The 22,841-nt window shown below is 41.4% G+C and overlaps 5 protein-coding genes across 11 annotated transcripts; 3 read left to right on the forward strand and 2 right to left on the reverse strand.

Annotated features, from left to right (window-relative positions):
- Positions 1-859: 859 nt before the first annotated feature.
- LOC115687820 (membrane-anchored ubiquitin-fold protein 1-like) lies at positions 860-2,768 on the forward strand. Its single transcript, XM_030613504.2, has 4 exons — positions 860-1,118; positions 2,001-2,162; positions 2,335-2,425; positions 2,512-2,768. The coding sequence occupies exons 1-3, from the start codon at positions 986-988 to the stop codon at positions 2,388-2,390; spliced, it is 351 nt and encodes a 116-aa protein (XP_030469364.1). The 5' UTR covers positions 860-985; the 3' UTR covers positions 2,391-2,425; positions 2,512-2,768.
- A 1,595-nt stretch (positions 2,769-4,363) lies between these two features.
- On the forward strand, positions 4,364-11,148 carry LOC115684258 (chaperone protein ClpB3, chloroplastic). 2 transcript variants are annotated; one of them, XM_056313770.1, is made up of 10 exons: positions 4,364-4,864; positions 5,411-5,692; positions 5,893-6,130; positions 6,492-6,687; positions 6,994-7,048; positions 7,210-7,360; positions 7,618-7,926; positions 8,707-8,972; positions 9,237-10,163; positions 10,627-11,148. In XM_056313770.1, exons 1-10 carry the CDS (start codon positions 4,616-4,618, stop codon positions 10,954-10,956), a joined length of 3,003 nt encoding a protein of 1,000 aa, XP_056169745.1. In that variant the 5' UTR covers positions 4,364-4,615; the 3' UTR covers positions 10,957-11,148. The 2 variants fall into 2 exon arrangements, with proteins under 2 accessions (XP_056169745.1, XP_030464860.2); XM_030609000.2 differs by having other exon boundaries at positions 4,366-4,864; positions 5,411-5,629.
- A 1,127-nt stretch (positions 11,149-12,275) lies between these two features.
- LOC115684398 (uncharacterized) lies at positions 12,276-14,565 on the forward strand. 4 transcript variants are annotated; one of them, XM_056314133.1, is made up of 6 exons: positions 12,276-12,457; positions 12,574-12,723; positions 12,826-12,899; positions 13,008-13,087; positions 13,415-13,566; positions 14,177-14,565. In XM_056314133.1, the coding sequence occupies exons 1-6, from the start codon at positions 12,454-12,456 to the stop codon at positions 14,299-14,301; spliced, it is 585 nt and encodes a 194-aa protein (XP_056170108.1). In that variant the 5' UTR covers positions 12,276-12,453; the 3' UTR covers positions 14,302-14,565. The 4 variants fall into 4 exon arrangements, with proteins under 4 accessions (XP_056170108.1, XP_056170110.1, XP_056170109.1 ...); XM_056314135.1 differs by having other exon boundaries at positions 12,278-12,457; positions 13,415-13,562; positions 14,228-14,565; XM_056314134.1 differs by having other exon boundaries at positions 12,278-12,457; positions 13,415-13,562; positions 14,177-14,215.
- A 455-nt stretch (positions 14,566-15,020) lies between these two features.
- LOC115684294 (uncharacterized) lies at positions 15,021-18,295 on the reverse strand. 3 transcript variants are annotated; one of them, XM_056314131.1, is made up of 2 exons: positions 18,101-18,295; positions 15,021-16,954 (listed from the first exon to the last, which is right to left on the reverse strand). In XM_056314131.1, the coding sequence occupies exon 2, from the start codon at positions 16,911-16,913 to the stop codon at positions 15,336-15,338; it is 1,578 nt and encodes a 525-aa protein (XP_056170106.1). In that variant the 5' UTR covers positions 16,914-16,954; positions 18,101-18,295; the 3' UTR covers positions 15,021-15,335. The 3 variants fall into 3 exon arrangements, with proteins under 3 accessions (XP_056170106.1, XP_056170105.1, XP_056170107.1); XM_056314130.1 differs by lacking the exon at positions 18,101-18,295 and adding an exon at positions 17,901-18,043; XM_056314132.1 differs by lacking the exon at positions 18,101-18,295 and adding an exon at positions 17,036-17,246.
- Positions 18,296-18,861: 566 nt separating this feature from the next.
- LOC115684317 (uncharacterized) lies at positions 18,862-22,446 on the reverse strand. The gene is given in 7 exon segments (XM_030609057.2): positions 18,862-19,363; positions 19,584-19,726; positions 19,851-20,069; positions 20,154-20,412; positions 21,209-21,358; positions 22,049-22,395; positions 22,398-22,446. Coding segments are annotated over 7 exon segments (1,464 nt in total). The 5' UTR covers positions 22,432-22,446; the 3' UTR covers positions 18,862-19,051.
- Positions 22,447-22,841: the final 395 nt, after the last annotated feature.

Genomic DNA, 22,841 nt, shown 5'->3' on the forward strand with positions numbered 1-22,841 from the left:
AGTCGGGAATTCATGTCGTGGCCACAAACCGAGGCCCCCACTTGTTGTTCCCGCAGAAAACCTACCAACCTACACACAAAAGCACCTCCGGTACCTCGCACTTTTCAACGCTTTGCGACGATATGATCAGCATATAGATGGTATGCGGGTATGCGGGTAATGCATAATTGAAACGGGTTGTCCATATATGTATATATATGACATGAGAGCTGGAATCTGTCGATTTCCATGGTATTAGGAGGGCTGAAGGAGAAGGCGAGGCAAAGGGAATGGATTGGTTGACCCGCAGACTCACGAGGCCTTGAAAGCTCCGGAACGGCCTCGTCCTAGGAGATTGCCTTTTGATCTTTTCCTCTCTTCTTTTTAATTGACTTTTATAAGCATCTCTCCAACCGCATCCATCGACAAAGCTCGTCCCGGTTTCTTCCGAATTCCGGCTTTGTTTTCCGCGTCAATTAGCTGTGCGGGGAACAAGAAGAGCCGCCACACCCCCCACCCAGATCAGCTGCTCTTAGAGGCAAAGTGAGTGTATTTTTTTTTTGTTTGGTCCTGAAACTTGTCAGCTTCTTTCGGCGTTCTTGAGTGTTTTTATAGGGGACCCAGAAGAATTTACGCGCTGATCTGTGGTTATTTTGGAGGATTCGATCTCGTTCGACTTCTGCTCACTTTGTGGGTGCTCCTTTCTTCTTTGGGTGTCACTGTAAATTGCCCTTGGTTTCATTTTTCTGTCTTGTGTGGTTGCGGGAAGACCAAGCTTTGTAAATCAATTTGCCAATTTTGTGCGGGATGAATCATGTCTGTGTGATTTGTTTTTTCTGCTGTCAGCTTCCGTTGGCAAGTGCATGTTCTTGAAATTGGGGGAGTGAGGACCAAAACCTTTCCCTTGATTTACAATTGCTGAACTTTTTTGGGATTTGCTCTGGATTGAGCACAAAGTGAAGATCTTGGCCATTTGGGTACTGAAAACCTGTGGGGTAGCTGAAAGATGAGTGGCGTGCAAGATCAGTTGGAGATCAAGTTTCGATTGACCGATGGGTCGGATATCGGCCCGAAAAGCTTTCCTGCTGCTACAAGTGTTGCCACTTTGAAGGAAAGTATTCTTGCTCAATGGCCAAAAGGTTACGATCTTATAGATTCGGGCACTCAATTATTGTTCAGCAGTGCCTTATTTATTTACCGATATCTGCATCATTCACCTTATTCTCCCTCTTCAATGTTCAATTTCTTCTTTTCCGTCTAATTTTTTATATTCGACGTAGGATGAAACTGAACAGTTCGAATAAGATAGACCAGGTTATGCATGGTTAGTGTTGGATGCTGAGGGGAAAAACGATACTGCCTGTTGTGCCGTATCTTTTTAGTGAAAAAGCTTCAATCTTTAAGAGAATCTGGAATTCAAATTTCGGAACCAATATAGTTCCACATGATGTGAATATCCTTGAAGCAGTTGGTTGTCTTTTGCTCGAAAGTTGATGGTGATCTTCTTTAAGAGTAGGCTCTTTGAAGAAACATCTCAAATCAAGCTTGAGCCTGGTAAAGGACACAAACTGGAGAACGCATCTCCTGATGGCGGACTGTTTTGAAGGTTTTAGCATGTCAAATGATGTTGCTCGGGGACAATGAACTGTTCATTGGAATTCCTCTTCAGTTAAAGAATCTTTTTCTAATTACTCTTGGGGAAAAGAATCAGGAAACTATCTAAAAGCAACACCGGGTTAATAAGCCTTGTGATTCTTACGCTGGGGATTGGGAAATGATGGCTCTTGCAAACGAAGGGGGAATATGTTCTGCATAATCAATGCTCTTTTTGAGAACATTCATGTCTCTGACTCTTGTGCAACTAAAATGTCTGATTTTTCTGCGTCTTACGTAGTGCATCACAACTCCACCCTTGTACGTTTGCTTGTCTAGCCAGTTCCTGTTTTTCATGAATGTCTTGATCTTGCTACCTAAGAGGTCCATTTACAAGTGAATTGATTGCTTTCCTTCTTATTAATTAGAGAAGGGCAATGGTCCAAGGACTATCAAAGATGTGAAGTTGATTAGTGCGGGAAAGATTTTAGAGAATAGCAGAACAGTCGGTGAGTGCCGGAGTCCCCTCGTCGACACTCCTGGTGGAGTTACCACTATGCACGTTGTTGTTCAAGCACCTATGGAAAAAGGTACAAACATTGTTTCCCTAAATTGTCCAAATCTCTCCCATTTAAAACTTCAACAATGAACTATACCGGTATCACAGTGCAAATTTCTTTTTCTGACCTGTTCTTTCCTCTTCTTGATTGGTGCCCTTATGTCATACGCATGGAATTTCGATTTGCTGTTAACATTCCACAGAAAAGAAGGAATTAAACCAACCACAGCAGAATAGGTGTGGTTGTGTCATATTATAGCTTGTGGATTCCGAGTGAAGACAGCATTATTACAGGTGCGTTGACGTAATTATTCTCGGTGCCAACAACTTTTGTTCTCGACCGAAATTGCCCTAAATATTCTGTCCGTGATATTATGCAGGAAAAGAGCGTCAAAGCTGGTACAGAGAATGGTTTTGAGAAATTGATGTTCAATGAGAGGGAGTCGGCACAATACACATTGTTATACAAGTCAATTTTCGTCACAGGTCTTTGGTTTCTTTATGCTGCCCTTGGGCCCTTCCATTGTATCATTTCGACATACCTTTTCTTTGTTTGTTTTTTCACCGATTGTTCGCTTTGTAGTTCATAAAAACTCGGTATTCAGCAATAATCTCATCTCTTCAGGTCGAATTTCTATATCGACTTCTGTTCTTGGTTCCCAGTTCCCCTTGCAACATACGATGACGACCACAGACTGTCGGGATCTTTCTATCTAGGAGGCATACTCCCAGCGCCAACATAGGATTTTCTCTAAGGTCGCTGCACATGCACTTAGCTCGCTTACAAATTTCATCAGTGATAATCAGTTAGTATCAAGAGATTTGTTGTTCATAACCAAAGAATGACTCTTAAATAACCCGTCCACGCCGTTTTAACAGTTTTCAGTTTTCTTTCCCCTCACGTGATCCCTGTATCATTGCACCCAGAATCTGAAGTGAAAATTGTCGAAAATCGGAAGTTCAGCGACTCGCACATCGGATAGTAGGCATTTGATGAATGTGTCATGAGCCTCCATCATTGCTACCGCTGCTGCTGCTGCTGCTGCTGCTGCTACTGCTACTGTTGTTGTTGGGGGATCCTCAATACCATTGCAGAGTCTCTGTGCAGATCTGTACTGGGTAGGCTTTGTTCCTTTCTTTTGATCTGATGGTCAATGGCAAAGATTCACGTTAAAAAATGATCTTTCTTAAGTGATTTGGATCGCGAAATCTCACTTTAGACCGTCATCGGTAAAGAAAGAAGACGATTTTTGTGTGGTTATTAACAACTTAAACTTTTAGAAATAATGATCGTATGCTCAAATTTTTGATATGAAGCTTCGAATTTAAATTCTTACAGTCAATTTCTTGTTCAACCACTTTAAGATGCGGAAGATTATGATGATATGGTTGTCCATAGCAAAGGGGACAGCGATTTGACCAGAAAGAAGACAGGTCGATACATAGGAATTGTTCAGGACGAGGTTGTATTGTTCTGTGGGGACTGTGCTGAGAGTCAAAACAACTGATTGAAAGGCCTTCTGGGTTTTTCTGGAAACGTTGCATTTGTTAATGGAGCCAGTCCTTTGAGCAACTCAGTAAGGGAGAGAAGTTATCTCCCCTCTCTTTTTCCATTTTTATTTTTGGTTTTTTAAGTGAGTGGGAATTGATTTTTGTATATGGAAGCAGCACAGATTAAGCAGATTATCCTGTGAAAGGAATGGTTTAACTGAGGTAAAATTCATTGAAACCGATACTTTCGTGTATTTAGGACTTTCTAAAACCGATAAATTTCATTTTTCGTTTTATTATGAAACAGGCTTAAAGTTTTTTTTGTTTTGGGTCAAAAAACAGGCTTAAAGTTAGAAAATAAAAAAAAAAGTAATGTCGAAAATCTACCATCCCCTATAATTTAACACCCGATAAAACGTGAAACAACTCTCTACTATCCCCATATTTTAACACCCGATAAAACATGAAGTAAGTGATGGTAACGTGAATTTACTGTTCAAGCGCTTATCGATTTCAAGATTAGCCAATCAGGGAAAAATCGACAACAAAATTAAGAAGGAAATCGCACATTCCTCTTAAAATTAATAATAAAGCAAATCTCTCATGTACCATTTATTTCTTTTTTGTCGAGTTTCAGTTTAAATTTTGCCAATTAAGCCGAAAAAATCAGAGAAAAACTCCAAATCACTCTTGCACTCCTCACTGCCATATCCATCCAAACAAACAGGGGATGGATGGATGGAAGGAAGGAAGGCTCTGCAATCTTCCAGCGGAAAAGGAATGAAAAAAGCTCCAGACCTTTCACGAAGCATCTCTTCCCCCCCTCCACAGTTCCCGAGAAGAGCTCGCCCATGAATTTCATAACATAAAGTCTCTCCCCACTGCCACTTTTCTCCTTCCTCAAGCAATCCTCTCTCTCTGTGTCTCTCTCTGTCCTCTGTGCTTCGGTTCTACTCCCCTGTCTCCTCTCCTCTCCTCTCCTCTCCTGCCGCAATGGCGTCGACCACCTCCTTCTCCGGGATCAGCCTCCGCCCTCCTCGGCCGCCGCCGCCCAGCAGCTCCTCCAATCGGGGCGCCGCGCTCGCGAGCCCGCGCTCCTCTCTCGGCTTCCCCTGCAGCTCGAGACCGGTCGGGAGGATTCGGCTGAAGAGGGAGACCGGCGGCGCCGGGAGGGTCGGCGGTCGGCGGGGCTCGCCGCCGTCCAGGTCGCTCGTCGTGCGGTGCGAAGCTTCCGGCGGACGGGTGATTGCCGATTCCTCCCTTGGATTTCTGGCGCTTCGTGTGTGCGCCTGTGTGTTCGTTTGTTGCTCTGTTCGGGGATTTGTTTACGCTTGTTCGGGTTGAAGCTAGTAGTATATTTTATGTTCGAGTGCGTTGGGATTTTACCTTGCCGCATTCCATTTTTCGCTCTGTCGTGTAGTGGCCATGAGCCCGCTATTCCTGAATGTCCCGGTGCGATTCTGTTGATTCAGTATTGACTTGAAACTCAGATATGCATTTTCAGTTAGCTGCTTTTTTTACTTGGGTTCCTCTTCATTTCTTTACATGTTTCTGTCATCACCTCTCTTGTGCCAATAGTTAGTTTCTCTGGGTTTACTTCGTCGGAGATTTTAGAATAGAAATTAGAAATTTCTCTCTCTTACCTTCTGACCTGTCTTTGGTCTGTTATGCTACTTAATGGATGATTGTGTATATGTAGCTTCTTGGGTGGTGTTTGAAATATGTGTGATCAGTTTTGTGCACTTGAACCCGATAAATTATTCATTTTGTAGTTGTATCAAATGACAGATCACACAGCAAGAATTTACAGAGATGGCCTGGCAAGGGATTGTTTCCTCACCAGATATTGCGAAAGAGAATAAACATCAGATAGTGGAGACTGAGCACTTGATGAAGGCTCTGTTGGAGCAAAAGAATGGGCTTGCCCGGCGGATCTTCTCCAAGGCTGCAGTTGACAATACCCGTCTTCTGGAGGCTACTGATAAGTTTATCCAACGGCAACCAAAGGTATCTTTATTGAATGGCAATGTCTTTATGAGCACCTCTTTTTCCGCTCAACGGGTGATTATAGTAAGATGCTGCTATTCAGTTTTATTAACCAGTTAAACATTTTCAGCATAGGTGTTGCCTCTTGAGAGCGAGTTCTTAATTGAATAGTAGAGGATTTAACATAACTTGATATTCTCAGCTATTAATGGAAACAGATAACGACTATTTGGCTTGTTTGATATGTATTTAATTAATAGCCATTTCTGTTTAAACTGCTGCAGGTTCTTGGCGAGTCAGCTGGTTCAATGTTAGGACGTGATTTAGAAGCCTTGATCAATCGGGCTAGGGAATTTAAGAAAGAGTTTGGGGATTCGTTTGTCTCTGTTGAGCACTTGGTTCTTGGTTTTGCAAAGGATCCCCGATTTGGAAAACAACTATTCAGGGATTTTCAAATAACTGAACAGAAGTTGAAATCTGCGGTAGAAGCAATAAGAGGACGACAATCTGTAATTGATCAAGGTGACTCTGAAACCCAATTTATGTGTTGATTTCCCTTCTTCATTGTGTGTGGAGGTAGTGGAGAAAGTCAGCATGTTTTTTTTTTTTTTATCTCGATATTCATCATCATTATTATTCTGGGGCCCTTTACGTCACATATATCATGTCTTGTAAAGAGGAAGTTGAAACTGCCTACTCTGTTCTTGTGGCATGTGTGTACTTTTTATTTGGGACAAGCAGAAGAGTGTGTGCTTTCAGTTTAATTGTAAACAAACTTGGGAACTTCTAAAACCTCGTCTCATGCAGCCATCTTTGGAATTTCTGTATATATTTCATCTTGTGTCTTCGGTGTGTATCTCATGCTGTGAGTTATTTATTGCAGATCCAGAGGGAAAGTATGAAGCTCTCGAAAAATATGGGAAGGATTTGACAGCTATGGCAAGAGCTGGAAAGCTTGATCCTGTCATAGGAAGAGATGATGAAATACGTAGGTGCATTCAAATTCTTTCTAGGAGAACAAAGAATAATCCTGTGCTAATTGGTGAGCCTGGCGTTGGGAAGACTGCAATATCAGAGGGGTAAGTACTTATAGAGATGCGGGATGTTTGTGAAGTAGCACTGAGCTGGGACTTTTGATCTACAGTAGGATTTAGCTAGGTAATTGGTTTCATTATTTGACAGAACTAACTCGTTGATTCTCTACTGCGTTGCCAAGTTTCTGCTCTTATAATTGTCTAAGTTAGTACCTGTCAACGAAGAAACTGCAATATAAGTTTTACAAAGCATGAGTATTTGCAGTCACCATTGAATTGCAATGGTGCTGTACCTTGGGGAGGCATGATTTGTTGAACGATTGTTGGAATTTGACGTGAAACTTTTGACAGACTTGCCCAGAGAATTGTGCAAGGTGATGTACCACAGGCTTTGATGGATCGTAAGGTGCGTATTCTACTTGATATTTTTTTGACAAAATTCCTGATGGATGTATGATCTCCTTGTGTTTATGCACATTGGTCGTAGAATTCTTGGGATATCGAATGGGCTGTGTGTATTCCTACTTGTTGCTACAATGATCATTGACCTTAACTTGAATTTTACAGCTTATATCCCTTGACATGGGTGCCCTGATAGCTGGAGCAAAATATCGAGGGGAATTTGAAGATAGGCTGAAAGCTGTACTGAAGGAAGTAACTGAATCTGAAGGGCAGATCATCCTCTTTATAGATGAGATTCATACAGTAGTTGGCGCAGGTAGTGTACTTGCCAGGCAGATGTCTGAAATTCCTGTTTTAAAATATATGCCACTGCACTGATACTGCTTGTGGTTCTAATTTGAAGCAGCAGTCCCGATTTCCTAGAGAATTCTTTGAAATTTCTAGTTCAATTTCTATCAGCGGCTAATGGCCAGCTCATTTTAGGATTTTGGGAGATGTTCTCTTCTTTTCTTAGAAAGCTCTTTTGTTTGACGTAATTTAGGTTATGAAGATTGTTATATAACTTTGTTGCAGGTGCTACAAATGGTGCAATGGATGCTGGCAACTTATTGAAGCCAATGCTTGGACGAGGGGAATTGCGCTGTATTGGTGCAACAACACTTGATGAGTACCGCAAATATATCGAGAAGGATCCAGCTTTGGAGCGCCGTTTCCAACAAGTCTATGTGGATCAACCTTCAGTCGAGGACACAATATCAATACTTCGGGGATTGCGTGAAAGATATGAGCTGCATCATGGAGTCCGAATCTCTGACAGTGCACTGGTAGAAGCAGCAATTCTTTCTGACCGATATATAAGTGGACGATTTTTACCTGACAAAGGTACATTTCGAACCATCTAATGAAGTATGAATATATTTCTTTTCACTATTAATCTGCTTCATGCTGATTACATGTCTGGTTCATCAGAAGGCTGCCAGGACTATAGTTCCCTTCACAGTAGAAAGTGCATTTTCTCAACTGATAGGATCTTACAAATTCTGATTGGAGCATTATTCTAAATTGGAGCTCTGAGAATAAGTAACATGTAGATTTATAGGTGATGGTACTATTCCATGAAGAACCATCAGATATGTCCTGCTGGGAAGTGGGCAACATATAGTTCTTCTAGCTGGCTGCACTGACCCCTGCTTCCTTTATCTTATCTTTCTGGCTGCATCCATATTTCATATAGATTGCTCATTTTAACACTCAAAGCTCATTCTCCAAATGAAAAACACAACATACTGATGTCTTCCGCATAATCGGCAACATATAGTTCTAACTGGCTGTATTGGCCCCTTCTTCTCTCTCTCTCTCTCTCTCTCTCTCTCTCTCTCTCTCTCTCTCTCTCTCTCTCTCTCTCTCTCTCTCTTTTGGGTTTTTTACAAATTTGGAATAGGTGATTCTTACAGAAAACGAGTGTCATTGAGGAACGAAAGCATTGTAGAGGACGGTCTGGCTGAGCTCTAAAAGAGAGAATCTATTAAAAGTTCTATTTTAGTAAAATATTTGTTTGGTTGAAGTAGTGTTATGTGAGGTTATTATTGGCTGGCTTTGAATCGTAGTCATTTGAAGGAATTCTGAAGGAAGATTGAAAACATAATGTCCTCGCAATTTCAGCTATTGATCTAGTGGATGAAGCGGCTGCTAAGCTTAAGATGGAAATTACTTCAAAACCAACTGCTCTTGATGAGATCAATCGATCAGTCTTGAAACTGGAGATGGAGAAGCTGTCACTAGCAAATGATACAGACAGGGCTTCAAAAGATAGGTTCAGCCGCCTTGAGGCAGAGTTATCTCTATTGAAGGAAAGACAAGCTCAGCTTACTGAGCAATGGGAGCATGAAAAGTCTGTCATGACGCGAATACAGTCCATCAAAGAGGAGGTATGGCATTTTTTCCCTCTTAATTTGTCGATTTGATGAAAATAATTTTCTTCGGAGGGTTCCGTGAGTCACTAAGGGGATTGATATTGATAAATCTTCTTCTAATGTTTTTACATTTCAAAGTTTGCATCCTCAATGCTGAGTTTGGATTTCCATCAGATGGGAAATTGTCATTGAAACTAATCTTATTCGTTAAGATGTGATATTGTTAGATATTGCAACTTACGTGCTAGGAAATTGAATTGTCTTCTTATTTTTATGCAGATTGACAGAGTAAATCTCGAAATCCAGCAAGCTGAGCGGGAGTATGACCTTAATCGTGCTGCTGAATTGAAGTATGGGAGCCTAATTTCATTGCAGCACCAACTTGAAGGTGCAGAAAAAGAGCTAGATGAGTACATGCGATCTGGAAAATCTATGCTTAGAGAAGAAGTAACAGGAAGTGATATTGCTGAAATTGTTAGTAAATGGACTGGCATCCCGGTCTCCAAGCTGCAGCAGTCAGAGAAGGAGAAGTTATTACATCTTGAAGAAGAATTGCATAAGCGTGTTGTGGGTCAAGATCCTGCAGTGAGATCAGTCGCAGAAGCGATCCAGCGGTCTCGAGCAGGATTGTCAGATCCTCACCGACCTATCGCTAGTTTTATGTTCATGGGTCCTACAGGTGTTGGGAAAACAGAGTTGGCAAAGGCCCTTGCTGCTTATTTGTTCAACACTGAGGAAGCGCTGGTACGAATTGATATGAGTGAGTATATGGAGAAGCATGCAGTTTCAAGATTAATAGGTGCTCCACCAGGTTATGTAGGGTATGAGGAAGGAGGTCAATTGACAGAAACGGTTCGCAGGAGGCCTTATGCTGTCATTCTTTTCGATGAGATAGAGAAAGCTCACTCTGATGTGTTTAACGTATTTCTTCAGATATTAGATGATGGGAGGGTGACTGATTCACAGGGTCGGACTGTGAGCTTCACTAACACGGTCATAATTATGACTTCCAATGTGGGTTCACAGTACATTCTAAATACTGATGATGATACTTTACCCAAGGAAACTGCTTATGAGACCATCAAACAGAGGGTAATGGATGCTGCAAGGTCTATCTTTCGCCCGGAGTTTATGAACCGGGTCGATGAATATATTGTTTTCCAGCCTCTGGAACGTGAGCAGATTAATAGCATTGTGAGATTACAGGTATGTAGTTCGTGGTTTATATCTGTAGCATTCTCCATTTTATTTTCTTCAAGAAAAAAACAAGTTCCTATGGTTCACTACAAGGTTATGCTGTTTGTCCCTATTGTCTCGCTTTAGAAATCTGACAACATGCTTAGGTTGTTTGCTAGGACCATGCTTTTGTCCTCAGCTGTCTTGGCTCTCATTTTCAATTTCCTAATATCTAGTCTGTAGAGAAAAGGTCTTCTGACTTGCGTGATAAGATGTGATGGAGTTACTGATAAATTCTGGGGCTTCTCATCCTTAAAGAACTTTAAAAATAGTATCAAGATGTATTGTTTACAGCAAATTTAATAATGAACATCTGAAGAACTCAGAGAGTACATATATGCAATGTCCTATACCATTCTCGATGCAGCGTGTTGGCTTCAGATGGTATTGTAATCATAACTTATTCTCATGCTTATTCATGTTTTGTTGACAGTTGGAGCGTGTACAGAAGAGAATCGCAGATCGAAAAATAAAACTAGTAGTGACGGATGGAGCTATCCAGCTGCTTGGGAATCTTGGCTATGATCCAAACTACGGCGCGAGGCCGGTCAAGCGGGTGATTCAGCAGCACGTCGAAAACGAACTTGCCAAGGGCATCTTGAGGGGGGACTTCAAGGACGAAGACACCGTCGTAATAGACACAGAAGTTACAGCATTTGCCAATGGTCAACTTCCTCAGCAAAAGTTGGTGTTTAGGAAACAGGACGGAGACTTGGATATGGCCGCTACAGGAGACCGAGAAGCCTTCTCGCCTCCTGTCTGACTGTTTTGAAGTAATCTATCTCCCCCCTGTTTAAGGTTCCGGATCAGTTCTTATACAGCAACATATATAGGTTTCACACCTTTCCTTTTTCTTTTCTGCGGGAAGGACCAGGCGCAATGCCAGTGAACCTTTTGTAACCAATACATGCTCCACATGTCGGGGTGTATAATGCGAGATAATAATTCAAGAGTACACATAGAGAAGGCACATGATATTCACTCTTTAAAGATTCGGGTTTCAGACCGGTTTGATTGGGGAGCCACGTCCTGGTTTCTTTCGCAGTCGCGTGTCCGACGAAATACTGTGTATTCCATATCTATCGTTGCCTCGCCTTTATGCTTGGGAACTAGTTTTTCCACCAGGAACTTGGGGCATGCACCAAGTGCTTAGTGAGGGCCGATGCATTGTAAAGAACAATATGAAGAGGATGCATGAGAATAATGAGGGATGTTGAAACCTATTCGGAACCTATCTGGTGAATGATTGATAAACAGGTAGAGAGAATTTGGGATGGCATCTTCACATTTCACTGTGGCTATGGACTTTATAAGAACTACCCCCCGTTTGCATCGTAGCCTAGCATCAAAACTACACTATATAGATTTAACAAAACTACAAAAGTGATGAAATCTAATGCCACGTAATTGCTAAAAAAAGTGAAACCTCACTTGTTGGACATTGCATTAATATAAGTATTTTTTTATTGGTCGAAGCATTAATATAGGTATTGAAAAGGTTGATTGTGAATTGACAAATTTCTGCTCGCTTCATTCACTTCAACTTCATCGTAGAACCACCCATGTATCTTCCATACATAGTCAATCAATTTCAAGAATGCCTAAAAGCTACTTATTAGTCATTTTGAGAAAATTGGTCATTTGGTTAAATTTAAGGGATAACGACGTAAATGGTTTCTGAACTTTGGCATAATGTGCAATGTGGTTCATGAATTTTTAATTTGTTCATTGTGATCTTTAAACTTTACCTCAATATACAATGTAATCCATGAACTTTTGATACATATTCAATTTAGTTCTTGAGCTATATGAAATTATTCAATGTTGTCCTTCCATTAATTTAAGTTCAGAAGAACAATATTGAATATTTTCATTAAGTCTATGAACTAAAATGAATATGTACCAAAAGTTCATATATCATATTTAACAGATTAAAAATTTAGGGATGATATTACACATTAAGCTAAAGTCCAGATATCATATTAAATTAATTAAAAATTCACGGATCACGTTGCGAAATGGTCAAATTCTAGAAATCATTTGTGTGATTTTTCCTAAATTTAAAGTGTCTAAGAGGGTGCTTAGCAGAAGTGGAGTTCCCTTCTCTCTCTTGGCGCGTGAGCGTTTAAGCAGATGGCTCCACTGATGATGGCTGACGTTCCGTCGTCATAGTCGGCGTTACAGTATCAGAGGACCGCAGTGAGAAGAAAAGAAAAAGAAAAAGGAGCTGTCTTTCTGATCATCCATCGAAGGAGTTCAAATGGGTCGGTGACAGTGTGAATCGTTGCTCGTCTCTTTGTTGAGAATCCGAAATTTTTTCTCGTCCTCTTCTTGTTACTGGGTCGATCAAGAACTTGTCCTGATCTTGTTGTCGTCGCAGCTGGCGAAAATGGAGGAGGAGGAGGAGGAGAATGGAAACAAGGGGAGGTGAAAGAGGGGGTGGCCTCAATAGCCCTCCTTCCGTGCGGCTCCATCTCGGGCCACTTCATCCACCTCCCCCATTCCATCTGCTATGGCCTCCACGGCACTGGTTGGTACCCACCTCTCTCTGTGTCTGGTGTTCTTGTTTCTCTTTTGTGTTATCGCATTACGTGTTGAGAGTTGCTGTGGCCAAGCTTTTTTTCATGGGCAGAGTTGGCGTGCGAAAGGGAATGCAGCAGGGGAGAGGACTACCGCCTGATCAAACTCTCCATCACGGACTTCAAAGTAGGGGAAAATTTGTTCTGCTTTTCGTGCTCACGTTGTCCCAGAGACATTGTGGTTTCGACCCTTTTTCCGGATAGACTTGCCTCAGCACTAATTTTATGTTGACAGACCAAACAAGAAGGGACTGTTGTGGTGGAGTGCAAAGGCCATGATGCTGCTCGGTTTCATAGCATAGATCATGCTCACGGGTGAGCGTCCCTCAAGAAATTTGTCTGGACTTCTTGGGTGCTTCAGAGAGGCACTTTTGTTCCATTTCAATAGTAACCTCCGCGTACTGGCTTTCCTATCGGTTCTTGCTCTGGGATGGTGCTTCTCTGATTTATAGTTTAAGAGAAGCGTTCACTACCTCCGCTGAATTTATAACACGAGACGGTTTCTTGGGACGGAACTTGTTGGTTTGACTGGAGCCTTTTCTAGTGCAGTTTTTTGCTTCTCATATGGTTCGGATGTTGTTGCTATTGATGTTATTTGTGAATTCAAGCTTGTCGATAACCTCCCCACGGCTTGTTGAGCAGTTGGGAAGAGGACGTGGCAGGGCTACTGGAGCAAAAACATCAAAAGAGCAAGATTGTGGTCTCTTTTGAGTGTGAGACCCTGAAAGCTGAGGAAGCAGCCGAGGACCATATCAAGAAGTTTATGCCAAAATTAAAAGGACTCGATGCTGTTGGTAACCGTTCTTGCTTACGTACTTTTGCAGCTATTTAAGTGGTTCATTGTTATCCTTGTCGACACCAGTACAGTGAAGGAAATATTAGTTCTGTATCGTTTAGTTTCCCAGCTGCATGACTCGTCTCATTCTGGAGAAGACATACCACAAGAACTTACTCTGGTATTAAATTACTAATACTGTGGATTATCGCTTGGAGCTGAATGCTGGTTATCTTTATCCCTATAAAATAAGAGAGACGCGCTCTAACTTCAATCTACTTTTGTTTGGGCGCAAGAGTGGACTGTCCATTATAAGTTGTAATGGCGTCTTAGATTTTTGAACTTCTTCTTAAGCAGTGGCATCTTCAAATGAGACATCCCCCCTCTTTACGTGTATCCTAGATCAATGATCTTCGATTTTGCGTCTTCCGTCATATCGCTAAGGGTTAACCATGCTCTGATTGATCATGATCGCCAACTACTATAATATTAGCTTAATATCATGAACAACAGAAATGTTTCTTGTGACTTTTAAACTTCTTGTTTTCTTCCATCAAGCTTTTTGCTGCAGTCTGGTTATCAATGGTAATAGCTCCTTATATCAAACTTGGAATGTTCCTGAATTGCAGGTTATTGTTCTCGGCTTAAGGTAAATCACTTATCCTTTATTTGTACTGCAGTTAACATCGGGCGAATGAGGATTGCAGGGTTGGACTTTGATGCAGAAAAAGCAGACTTGGAGCAGAATCTGTGATATTCATGGCGCACATATTTTTGGCTGAAACTTCAAGCTTCCTTTGTCATAGATAAGAGCATGCTTTATCTGATGATATGTTTTGTGATTATCTAGATAATTCGTCCAATCCTTACATGTTTACAGTCAGTATGCCCTTGATTATTCTGGTGAGAGAGTGTGATACTTGCACATGTGAGTAATCAAAGCTTGGTCATTAGCCACTCGGGTTCAATTTAGTCGTTATATAGCTCGAAGCTATTTGATATAAGAATACTTTTATTATACTGGTTTCCATCCTGGAGGTGGTTTGCAAGACATAAGTCATTGGAATACAAGTATTTAAACAGGTGCTGATTTCCAATCTATATGACCTTTTAAACGATTGAGTTCAAGCTCAGTGGCACCAGTACTTGATTTAACGGCAAAGCTAATGTAGGCAGATCATCAGATCAACTTCAAGCAGACCTAACTTTCACCCGGTTGTAACTTGGAGGACTATACACGTTAATTGTAATTGGATTTCTATTTTTAAGTGTAAGTGTGCATAGGGTGAATTACATTGTTGTAAGTAACCCAAAAGGAAAATTATATTGAGTAACAGCATCATCTCCTTATGAGGATGAATTAAACAAGAAAAGGAAAGGTAGAAAACCAACTTCAGATCAAAAGCTCACTCTGAGGCTCAGAGCATGGAAACATAAATCTGCACATTGGAGGAAGAAGAAGATGCAGAGCACTAAAGATGAAGAAATGGTGTGCAACTAAAGCCAGTACTTCAAAGATCCAGAGCAAAGCCAAATGAATGCAACTAAATGAATTTACACCTCAAGGTTACCATTTATGGTACCGGCTGTTAAACTAACTGCATTTCCATTACACGGAAATATCACAGTAAAGAACACAAAAAAGACTTAAACCCAACCCAAGCACTCTGTTGTATGATTTGCAGCATCATTGTTGATCTAAGTAAATCTCATGTCTTTCATTCTCTGTTATTGGACTTACTTCGTTGCCAAACTCTGCAATGATCTCTGCACATACCTTTCAATTGCCTACTTCACCAAGTCTTTTGGTTCTTGAAGGGAGATCACTGTTTCAAAAGCGCCAACCAAAGCCTTCACCTTACTCTTCCGGGTCTTAACCAGTTGACTAGCTGTTTCTTCAATCATATTGTTGAACAGTCTCCGGCCTTCTTTCTCCTTTCGGACATCTTGATGTTTCAAGGTGATTTTTATGGAACTCGGTGTGCTGCTATGCTTGCCACCCTCAGTTTCCTCTCTTCTCTTGAAGGTTCTCCTTCTGGCATCAGCCTTCGGATTTTGGTTCTCTCCAAAAGCTCTTCCTCGTCTAATCTTTAGCTTCCTTGGACTACTGCTTCCAGCTTGAGTGCCAACCACCACTTTGCCATTCCTCAAGCTAAGATTCACAGCTTTACATGTTTCATTTTTCGCGGAATTTGTCCTATCTTGTGTTGGCCTCTGAGAAGTCCCTGCTCGTACTGAACTCTCAGATTCACCATGACCAAAATCAGAGCAGCCTTCTCCTTTATCGTCTGTATAATCAGAAGACTCATGGAATTCTTCTTCATGTGATTTTGGAGTTGGACATTTTGGGAGGGATAGATGCTGGGGCAGTAACAAGGATTGATCTGGAGACATGTTAACAGCGCTTCCATTTTGGTCATCCACAGCAAAAGTGGTAGTTGTAGAAGTAAATTCTGAAGGTATGTGCTCAGTCTCCTTGTTAATGACATGAAGGGTCTTCTCCTGGACCGCCACTTCTTTGGTGATTTGTACGACTTCAGCATTCTTGCTGCTATTTTGATTTTTTTTCTGATTCTTCAGAGGGAACATAACTTTACTGGCTATGGCCTTTCTTGGTCTCATGCTTGGAGATCGAGAAGAAAATTCTAGGGAATTAGAAGTAGTCGAGGATACTGACAGATTCATTGCTGCTACTTTGGAGGTCCTAGTGTCCCTGCTTGTCGTGATGCTATTCTTTTTTCTGTGGCTTGATTCTCCCGATGAGTCAGCCAATGACACTGGCTTGGCTCCTAAGGGTTCCATTTTCGTCTTCATTGACCTTGAGTATGTTTCTGATGAGAACATCGCTGAGGCTCCCGGAGAAAATTGTTTTTTTCCAGTTGATGCCATGCCCGGTTTCACTTTTTTACACAGATCGGAGAATTGGGTTTTTGAGCTGCGTGAAGATTTCAACTCAACCTCTGATTTCTTCTTCCCTTTTGCCATGAACTTAACCCCAGCATGGTCAGGGGCCGGTCCTTCTTGTTTGCCCACATTAGCTGTATCAGAAGTTTGGCTTTCCAAATCTGATGGAACCTCGAGGTTAATTGTCGGTTTTCGCGCTGAACCTGGCTCAACTGCATCCTCTGCCAAAAGCAGTTCGTCGGGCAGCTTCCTGGTCGTCTTCCCCCGCATCGGATTTCTTGGCTTTGTTTTGAATATCTGTGTCCCTCCATATTTGCAGTACTCATGGCATGATCGCCCTGGAGCCCTGAGATGGTGTGGGGTTCTTCCACTTTTCGAAGACCTCGGTTTTCCTGCAGAATTTCCTTCATCTGTCTTGATTGTTCCCGAGGTCGCGGGGGACTTTATGTCCTCCTCAGCCATTTAATGAGGAGAAAATATACAATATGAAATGTATATGAACCCTGCAAAACAAGATTTCTTTAATAATAGAGAAAAGTTAAAAACTCTCTGCAAATAGTGGAGGCTTAAGTTATTGAACAAACTCCCAAGACATCGTTGAAGCGAAACATTGGAGCTAAGACTATAATCACGAGCTCCAGAAGCAGACATCAGTTGAGAGAAGATGATAATACAAGAATCGATTGAAGAATAACTGCAGGATATGCAATTTTAGTAAACGTTATACGAGGAAAGGCAACAGAGTCATTCCATAATTTGACATTGCAGTTGGAGATACGGTTTGTTTTACAGTACAACAGAAGAAAGACGTGTCAAAAACTTAAAATTCCCGATCTTAAAATTGCCTTGTTTTAAGTCTGTTTTGAGATGCAATCTCGTGTGTTCGTCGCGCTGTTTACATTTAGAGATGATTTAATTGCCTCATTCTATTCGTCAAACTGCAAAAGGAGTTTCACTTTATGCAAGAGTATAAGAAATGTGAAAGGAAGAAATACATACCAATCTATAATAGCGTATTGGTTTTAGATCCTCTATCAAGGTCGAACAGAATAAAAAACTGTCCTAAGGCACACTATACCGAATGTCAATCGGAACACGGCAAGGCAAATCAGTTGACTACGACTCTCGTGAAACAGGGTATTCTTATTGGGACGATATGCTACAGCTTCTGTGAAACCCAATTACCGTGCCGCTTTCTACGCATGGTGTATCTATCTACTGATCAGAACAACCTCCATTTCATATGAATTATCAATGGACATTGATTTACACCCAAGAGAAGGGTAACTTAAGGGATGCTCTGAAAGAATCAGTGAGTACCTTCACATAACAAATCAAAGCTCACGCCCTCAAAACCCATCAATAGCTGAATAACCTACAAAACATCAGCTGATACAGCCAAGCTTCATCAAGAATAGAGGAACATAGCAATGAGAAGTTACTGCATACGTAGTGCTCCCAATTACTACGAGGACAATCGGCGTTGTGAAATCCCAACCGGACCAGCCGTCAACTGGGCACTGACCCCGGCTGATCCTGGTTTTGGCGGGTTAAACCAGCTCACCACCGCTACCACTTAAGAATCCAGTTCAACCTCTACCACTTATTATAGGCCCATCTTCGATTCAAGAAAGTGATAGCAAACGTACCTTTAAACTTGCGTGTGCAAAGACTTCTTAACGACGAAGCAAAGTTGATATGAAGCACAAAGGATATTGTCTGAGTTCCACCTTTTGTGTATAGATTTCATGTATGAGAGAGAGAGGAATACGAGTTCTTGGCCATCGATAGATCGTGCGGGCAAGTCTTTTGTGGCTTTAATAAGTGGAGGCGGGCTTTTTGGCGTGCGTAATGGGCAAGTGCATTTGTTGAAGGATTCCGTGCCAGATTGCCTTGTTTATCTATTTTCTCTTCTTGGACAGCATTTAATTCTCTGGATTTGTTAACCCAAACATGAAGTTGGACTCAAAAATCGTAATCCAAAGGTAATCTTTATCGGGAAATATATCAAAAACAGTCATTACTTAGCCTTAGGGAAAATGTTCGCGAAGAGAATGTGTCGTCAGTATGCAAAAGACTGGCATGCGCAGAATAGCATCTTATCCGGAATAAGATAATCTCACACTTTTTAGAAGAACTGCTCATATTTTTTTGTTTATCCGTTTTCCGAGTCAAAATTCAGACAGAAGGCCGACTTTCGAGTATATGCACAGAGCCGAATAAATTTTAAGCAATAACTTTCCAATGCGTCGACAGTATGCAAAATACCGGCATGCGCAGAATTGTATTTTATCCGGAATAAGATAATCTCACGCCTGTTAGAAGAACTGCTCATATTTTTGTGTTTATCCGTTTTCCGAGTCCAAATTCAGACAGAAGGCTGACTTTCGAGTATATGCACAGAGCCGAATAAAAGCAGCAACTTTCGAACTATAGCATTGATCTTGTATCATATAAGAATGCTAAACAAGAAGTTCCTGCTAAGTACATTTCCTCTTTCATTTTCTGAGTAGATGGCATGAAAATTATCCTATCAACTCCAAATTATCCAGGGTTTTAACAAATCTTCATTTGCTGACGATAGCAGTTCACATATAAGGTTATGTTTGTAATGGCCGTTTCCTCCCTGAGACGGTCTTCTTCACAACTCCGACAGAGACCAAAAACTGGTCGAGGGATGACAGGGTCTTCATGTCATCCGGAGGGAAGTAACTAGCGGCCTTGCCCAAGAGTAATGTGAACAGAAGAGACAGTGATGGTCGAGTCACGTATCGCTCGCCCAACAGATCATCTAGAAATGCAAATGCTGCAAAGAAATCGGATCTGCTGGCATTTATTGGCGCAGCAAAATGAGCAGGAATTATTCTCTTGAATCTCCAGTCCCGTGCAATACTGTCAATCCAATCTCTAACCTGAAATTTAAGAAAAATAAATTAATTAATTAACATAATCACACCACAAGGTTCTGTGAAACGGTTTCTACACTTTTCAATAGGCTTTATCCAAACATATCCATAGGTCCTATACTAGACCGGCTACGGCATAATCAGTACACTTTACTTTGGCATACAGTAAGGAGAAAGCACAAATTCTAACAAAGAGGAAAGTTACATAGTCAATGGTTATTTTTACCTTTTCAGGGACCTTGCTGAAGACTAGTGTCTTCACAATGGGAGAAACAATCAGCTTCTGTGACATCTGAGAAAAGCTGGCATTCGGTTCCAAAAGATTGGATGGGCCAAGAAACAAAATTTGGAGGACCATTCTTTCCCACCCTGCAGATTTTTTTGGCATTGCCTCATTTTCTTTGTGGTTCTAGTAAAACAACCTCAATCTGCACCTACAAAATCTCTTGATATTTCATGAAGGCGAATAAATTGAGACAGAGAATGATCTAACCTTTCTGACGGTTCATGTTATTGTCGACAACAGGCTCCTCCGGCACTTCCTTCCCCTTACTCAGGATCTTCACTGCCAATCCGTTCTTTGCAGATGCTAACAAGGAGTCTTTGCTAATACAATCCGGTGGCTTTCTAGGGACGAATATTACAGCATCAGTTACAAGTAAAGTTCTCGTGCGCTTGTGGTAAAAAGCTACCTCAACATACGGCCCAATTCCTGTAATCAGTACAAAAAAGAAAATTAGTTCCTGCCGGAACCCTTCAAAGTGATGGTAGGAATATCATTTGTGATGAATATTACCAACTTCTGGTGAGCTCAAGACCTTCTGCTCAATCTCGTCGGCCCACGGGGTTGATAAATCCTCGTCTTTCAATGTTTTAGCACGAAATATTCCAAAAAACTCTAGGGGCAAATTGAGTGGCCAACTCCACTGCCTTGGTGCTACCCATACTCTGGCCTTTGGGAATTTCCTTGAAAACGGGCCAACAAAAATTTTATGCTCGTATGCGAATGTAGGCAGGACAATACACTCAACCGGCGCCCCTAATTCCTTCACAAGCTGGCAACAGAAAAGGAAATATGCTGTCAGAAGTTGCATTTATATCATAAATAACCACGAATGCCATAGAGGCAAGAAATCAAGGTTAGAACAGCTTGTGAATGGGGGTGCAGCAACTAGATCCCCTGCAAAAAGTTAAACTTCAGTGAACTTAAAGATGATAGATGGAGGCGGTTTTCTTTACACAATCCAGAGTTCATTTTTCTTGGGCCAATCTGCATTTTTCCATAATTCCAAAAGCATAAGAATAATTCAAAATTCCTCAGAGAATTAATACAGAAAGGAGATGTCACCATGCAGTATTGAAGGAAGAGATCTTTGAAGAGTTCTGTTCTTAATGTCCTCAGTGTTCTTAGATGCTACATTAAATGTTCTTTGGACATGTAAAAGGGTTTTCGCATGTTTTAAGAACTTGACATGTGTAAAATTTCTGAACTTTCCTTTCTTTCAATTGCTTTACATAAACTTACAATATGTATTTGGCTTGATTGCTGCCCGAAGTCACTAGTTAACAGTCATCATGCTATGTAAGATTGATCAATGGAGACACGTTTCTTATCAATAACACTCATTTTCAGTCAGAAACAACAATATCAGGATTGAAGGGAGAGGAAGAGTGGCATTCGTTATCATGCCCTTAGGAAAAAATACATCTCATCCAGGTTTTTTTCCCCTCTTACGAAACAGACCACTTTTAAAAGTCTGAGGTCTCCATAGAGAGAGACAGAAATGGGAGGAGTCTGAACATATGGTTTCACAAACAAAGTAAATGAATAAGTAGGGATCGAAATTTAACCTCAATACACTCCTTTGTCGGAGCAATGGGTGCATGGACCCATAATCCTCCAGATTTGAGCTTAATAACTGTCATCCGGATATTCGTAGAGACACTGCTAAAGCCCAATGCTTGCTCTTGTTCAAATAGCCATATGCATCCTTTCACCGCCTGGGCACAAGTGATTATTAGTAAATGAGAATCAGCAAGAAAACAGCAACAATCCCATCAAACTAGCCAATGTTGCATTCCACAGCGATTAAAAAATCTTCATCAACTGTGCGGTGCTGTTTCTACTTCTTTAACATCCAGAGAGAAGGATAGCAATTTCCAGCAACTACGGCAATCATGGAGGATTTTGCGATGGGGCAAACAGCACCTATCAGTATGAATCTCATGGAGGTTGTGCTGTTTCATTAGTTATAAAGTGAATGAATTTCCACAGGCTGTTGTTCCCTTGCTTTTCATTATTGGCCTTGTGAACATACATAATTCAACACTACGATCCGTAATGGAAGACAAACTAATGCCAAATAATTTGCTTCACTGTGCATTCCTCTGTTTGTTTCTTCGAATTCCCCGACCAGAACTATTTTGCCCACTTGGACTCTTTATTTCAACTAACTCCAAGGACAGTTTTTTTTAACCGCTTTTTATTTTTCAACTAATTCCAAGGACAGTGTGGAAGGGAAAAAATGATTGAACAACTGAAGAACTAATATCCCAATGACTGTGCAATCTGCTCAGGGGCTTTATATCATCTAATTTCCACAATTCACTAGTAGGAAAACATTGGGGGCTAGTATGAGTAGCAAGCTAATAAATATCCCAAATTAAATGGAGGATCACAGAAAAGCCAACCTCGGTCCTAATGGTGCGCCTGTTGAGGAAAGGGCCAAGAGGGAAAGGAAACCCTGTGATGTTCAGATAAAACCTCCCACCGCCGCCGCCGCCAGTCGAGGCAGCCTCAGCTGCAGCACTGGCCGAAGCAACCACCAAACCGGGGACATTCTTGCCGTCTTTTCTCGGCTTTAGCTGCAAGGAGACACCCTTCAACGACCCACCGAGAAAGCTCGAGCTTTGTTCCTTGAGACAGCTTGAATTCTGAAAAGGAGTGAATTTTGGACAAGAAACAGCCATGGTCGCCACCATATTTTCATGCAATAGTAGCGTTCGTTGGGCTTTAGTTTTGTTTGCGCCAAAAAATGAGCGGGCAGAGGAAGAGATTTTATTGTGGGGTGCATCCTATTGCAGGTCCCGATTGGTGTACGAAATTTCCAGGCTCTGCTTTTGACACGTGGAGGATCTGAATTGCTTTGTCCGATCCTAACCTGGATCTTCCAAGGGTTTATTGTGGACGTTAAAATAAAATAAAAAGAGAGAACACAAGGAATTTAGAAGCAAACAGAACTATCCAGAATTAATGCAACCGAGGAACATTTCCACAAAATGGACAACACCATCTTCTTGTTCTACTGGCCAAGTTGCATTGTTGCATAGGTTCCATCTAACAGACCCAAGGCAATGGAAAGTAACCCAGATCAAGTTCGAAAGATTGAGTCGTAACCGTGTCTTGCATTGACACTTACTGTCGAATCCGATATTCTGGCAACGGCTTTAGATTTGCTGACCCAGAGAAGGTCTTACTGGTCTT

This window comes from Syzygium oleosum, unplaced genomic scaffold (assembly GCF_021117445.2).
Source record: "Syzygium oleosum isolate NSW1041296 unplaced genomic scaffold, Sole_v2.1 Sole_v2.08, whole genome shotgun sequence".
In the NCBI taxonomy this organism is placed as follows: Eukaryota; Viridiplantae; Streptophyta; class Magnoliopsida; order Myrtales; family Myrtaceae; genus Syzygium; species Syzygium oleosum.

Bases quoted from the DNA above. Each gene is read 5' to 3' on its own strand.
- LOC115687820 (XM_030613504.2), top strand. From the start codon at position 986: ATGAGTGGCGTGCAAGATCAGTTGGAGATCAAGTTTCGATTGACCGAT. The intron at 1,119-2,000 runs GTTACGATCTTA...CTTATTAATTAG, and splicing joins TCTTGCTCAATGGCCAAAAG to AGAAGGGCAATGGTCCAAGG. The intron at 2,163-2,334 runs GTACAAACATTG...AACATTCCACAG, and splicing joins TCAAGCACCTATGGAAAAAG to AAAAGAAGGAATTAAACCAA.
- LOC115684258 (XM_056313770.1), top strand. From the start codon at position 4,616: ATGGCGTCGACCACCTCCTTCTCCGGGATCAGCCTCCGCCCTCCTCGG. The intron at 7,361-7,617 runs GTAGTGTACTTG...ACTTTGTTGCAG, and splicing joins TCATACAGTAGTTGGCGCAG to GTGCTACAAATGGTGCAATG. The intron at 7,927-8,706 runs GTACATTTCGAA...TCGCAATTTCAG, and splicing joins ACGATTTTTACCTGACAAAG to CTATTGATCTAGTGGATGAA.
- LOC115684398 (XM_056314133.1), top strand. The intron at 12,900-13,007 runs GTAGGGGAAAAT...TTATGTTGACAG, and splicing joins TCTCCATCACGGACTTCAAA to ACCAAACAAGAAGGGACTGT. The intron at 13,088-13,414 runs GTGAGCGTCCCT...CTTGTTGAGCAG, and splicing joins AGCATAGATCATGCTCACGG to TTGGGAAGAGGACGTGGCAG.
- LOC115684294 (XM_056314131.1), bottom strand. From the start codon at position 16,913: ATGGCTGAGGAGGACATAAAGTCCCCCGCGACCTCGGGAACAATCAAG.